We start from the raw sequence: 2714 nt of genomic DNA on the forward strand, positions 1-2714 counted from the left end.
TCTGAAGGAGATCAGCCCTGGGATTTCTTTGGAAGGAATGATGCTAAAGCTGAAACTCTAGTACTTTGGCCACCTCATGAGAAGAGTTGACTCATTGGAAGAGACTCTGATGCTGGGAGGGATTGGGGGCAGGAAAAGAAGGGGACGCAGAGGTTGAGATGGTTGGATGGCATCACTGACTCGGTGGACGTGAGTCTGAGTGAACTCCAGGAGTTGGTGATGGACAGGGAGGCCTGGCGTGCTGCGATTCATCAGGTCGCAAAGAGTCGGACATGACTGAGCGACTCAACTGAACTGAACTGAATTGAACTAAATGAATCTAACCTTCAAGTCTTTGGGTTTTAAAGTTTCTTTTACAAGGTCAGTGTGGATTTCCAGGTGTCTAAAGTCATATATTTTCCTTTCCATGGTTAAAATTTATTCCTTTTTTGCTCAAATGAACTCATTTTTATGTTGAATAATTAATTCCTTCTTGAGAAGAGTAACTACAATTATATAAATGCATTTTGGCTGTTTGGCTTAAGAAACACAATGGATACTATTACTCCATTATTTTCTTATCAGTTCAAGAATTCCATTTTTTTTCCAGGTAACATTTAATAGTTCTTTTATTGATCAGAACCAAGTTAGAATTTCAGTAAGCTCCTTTACCTTCTCTTGATATGAGATGTCATCTTGGAGAAAGTTTATTTTCAACAAAAGTTGAAATAACTCAAGTTGTTTATTTCATCAAGCATTGAAAAGATGATTTTAGGTCCAAGATTCAGTAATAACAGTGGTACGAGCCTGTTAATATGAACAGACAATATACTAGGATTCAATAGTTCATAAACGAAGATTGTGACCTTGAGGCCCATTGCTCTTTTTAAATTGATATTCTATGCTTGGTTTCAACATTTCTTTACTTCTTTGAGATCAATGAAATTCTTTTGGTTAAGTCTGTAAAAGCTTGTTTCACTTGCTTGTTCCTTAAGCTATAAATAAATGGGTTTAACATGGGGGCAATTGAAGTAGTAAGCAATGACACACACTTATTAATTGTCACTTCATCCTTTGTTGAAGGTTTGACGTAGATGAAGATACAACTGCCATAGGTGATAGAAACCACAATCATGTGAGAAGAACAGGTAGAAAAGGCCTTCATCTTTTGCTGGGCAGAAGGGAACTTTGTGATGGTCTTGATGATGCATATATATGACAGAACTACACACAGAAATGTCCCAATGTCAGTCAACACAGCAAGGGCAACAACCATCTGTTCTATGAACCATGTGTCTGAACAAGAGATCTTCATCATAGGAGAAGCATCACAGAGAAAATGATCAATGACATTAGAATCACAGAATTCTATGTTTAAGCCCAGGCAGAGTGGTGGAAATATGACCAGCCAACCTGCCATCCAGCAACAGACAACAAGCCATCCACAGACTCTTCCGTTCATGATGGTTGCATAACGTAAGGGTTTGCAGATGGCCACATAACGGTCATAGGACATGATAGCCAGGAGGAAAAATTCTGTTATTGCAAAAAGAAAGACAAAAAATAGTTGACTAACACAAGCATTATAGGAAATAGTCTTGTCCCCAGTTGATAAACTGTATAAGAATCTGGGAATGCACACCGTGGTGAATAAGGTTTCTAAAAAGGAGAAGTGTTTGAGGAAAAAGTACATGGCAGTTTTAAGGCGAGAGTCTACTAACGTGAGTATAATGATGGTTAGATTCCCAGTGACTCTCAATAAGTAGGATATAAACAGGAATATAAAAATCAAAACCTGCATTGGAGGATCACCTGTCAGCCCCAGCAATATGAATGTAGGTAATGATGTATGGTTTCTCATTGCTGACTTATACTTATCAAACTCCTCAGAAACTCAAGTGACATTGAACTGAGAAAACTTGCATGAAATTATGAGGCCATGGCTATTGGGTGAAAATAACTAATCACAGCAATGAATAGTCATTTTCTTCTGTGAGTCATGCTAATGATGAGTGAAAACTTCTGAATTCTCAGCTATTTTGATGTGCATTATAGGAATCCTTATGATCGTGTTTTTCTGAAATGTTTTTACCAGTGTTCATATACCACCTTGCATGCTCTCACACCTCTATTTTTCAATTAATCTAAACTCTGTCCTTAATTCTCTGAAATATATTAAGCTATAGAATTAGAAATGTCATCCATGTGATACTGTTTTGTAGATTTTATACTGTTCTTTTGCTCCTAGTAATTCTTCACTATTCACAAGTTTGAATGAGTGCACATAAGCTTTGAAGTGTGGGTTTCTGTTAAATGCAAATAAATGGCTGAGTTTGACATTTTATACAGAGTCTGGAGGTCATGTGTGCAGTATTTGAATGTTTACTGTTACTGCAATGACCAAAAAAGTTATTTCATTTTATATATTTTACTTTTGGTATCAGAATTGTCATCCAAATAATACCCATTTGCTTTCCAGTCTTGCTATTAATCCTGAAGTTTCTACATCAATATCCAACTTTCCTTCCATTTTTCACTCTAATAGAACACAGTGTTTGATAAGTACTACATAAACAAGTTTCCTGCTGCTGTATTGGGTAAAAAAACTATTATATGCCAAAACTAAAAACCCTGAAGAATTTAACCTCAGTTGTTAGTACTTGCAAGGTCAGAAAGGACGAGAGGAGACAGGATGAGACACAGATTGGAGGAAACTTAAGGACACATGACATTTC

The 2714-nt window shown here is 36.8% G+C and overlaps 1 protein-coding gene across 1 annotated transcript; it reads right to left on the reverse strand.

Moving 5' to 3' along the window:
- Nucleotides 1–901: 901 nt before the first annotated feature.
- LOC128047771 (olfactory receptor 6C2-like) lies at nt 902–1840 on the reverse strand. The gene has a single exon (XM_052640139.1). It carries the CDS (start codon nt 1838–1840, stop codon nt 902–904), a length of 939 nt encoding a protein of 312 aa, XP_052496099.1.
- Nucleotides 1841–2714: the final 874 nt, after the last annotated feature.

Source organism: Budorcas taxicolor, chromosome 5, assembly GCF_023091745.1.
Source record: "Budorcas taxicolor isolate Tak-1 chromosome 5, Takin1.1, whole genome shotgun sequence".
NCBI classification, from domain to species: Eukaryota; Metazoa; Chordata; class Mammalia; order Artiodactyla; family Bovidae; genus Budorcas; species Budorcas taxicolor.

Bases quoted from the DNA above. Each gene is read 5' to 3' on its own strand.
- LOC128047771 (XM_052640139.1), bottom strand. From the start codon at position 1,840: ATGAGAAACCATACATCATTACCTACATTCATATTGCTGGGGCTGACA.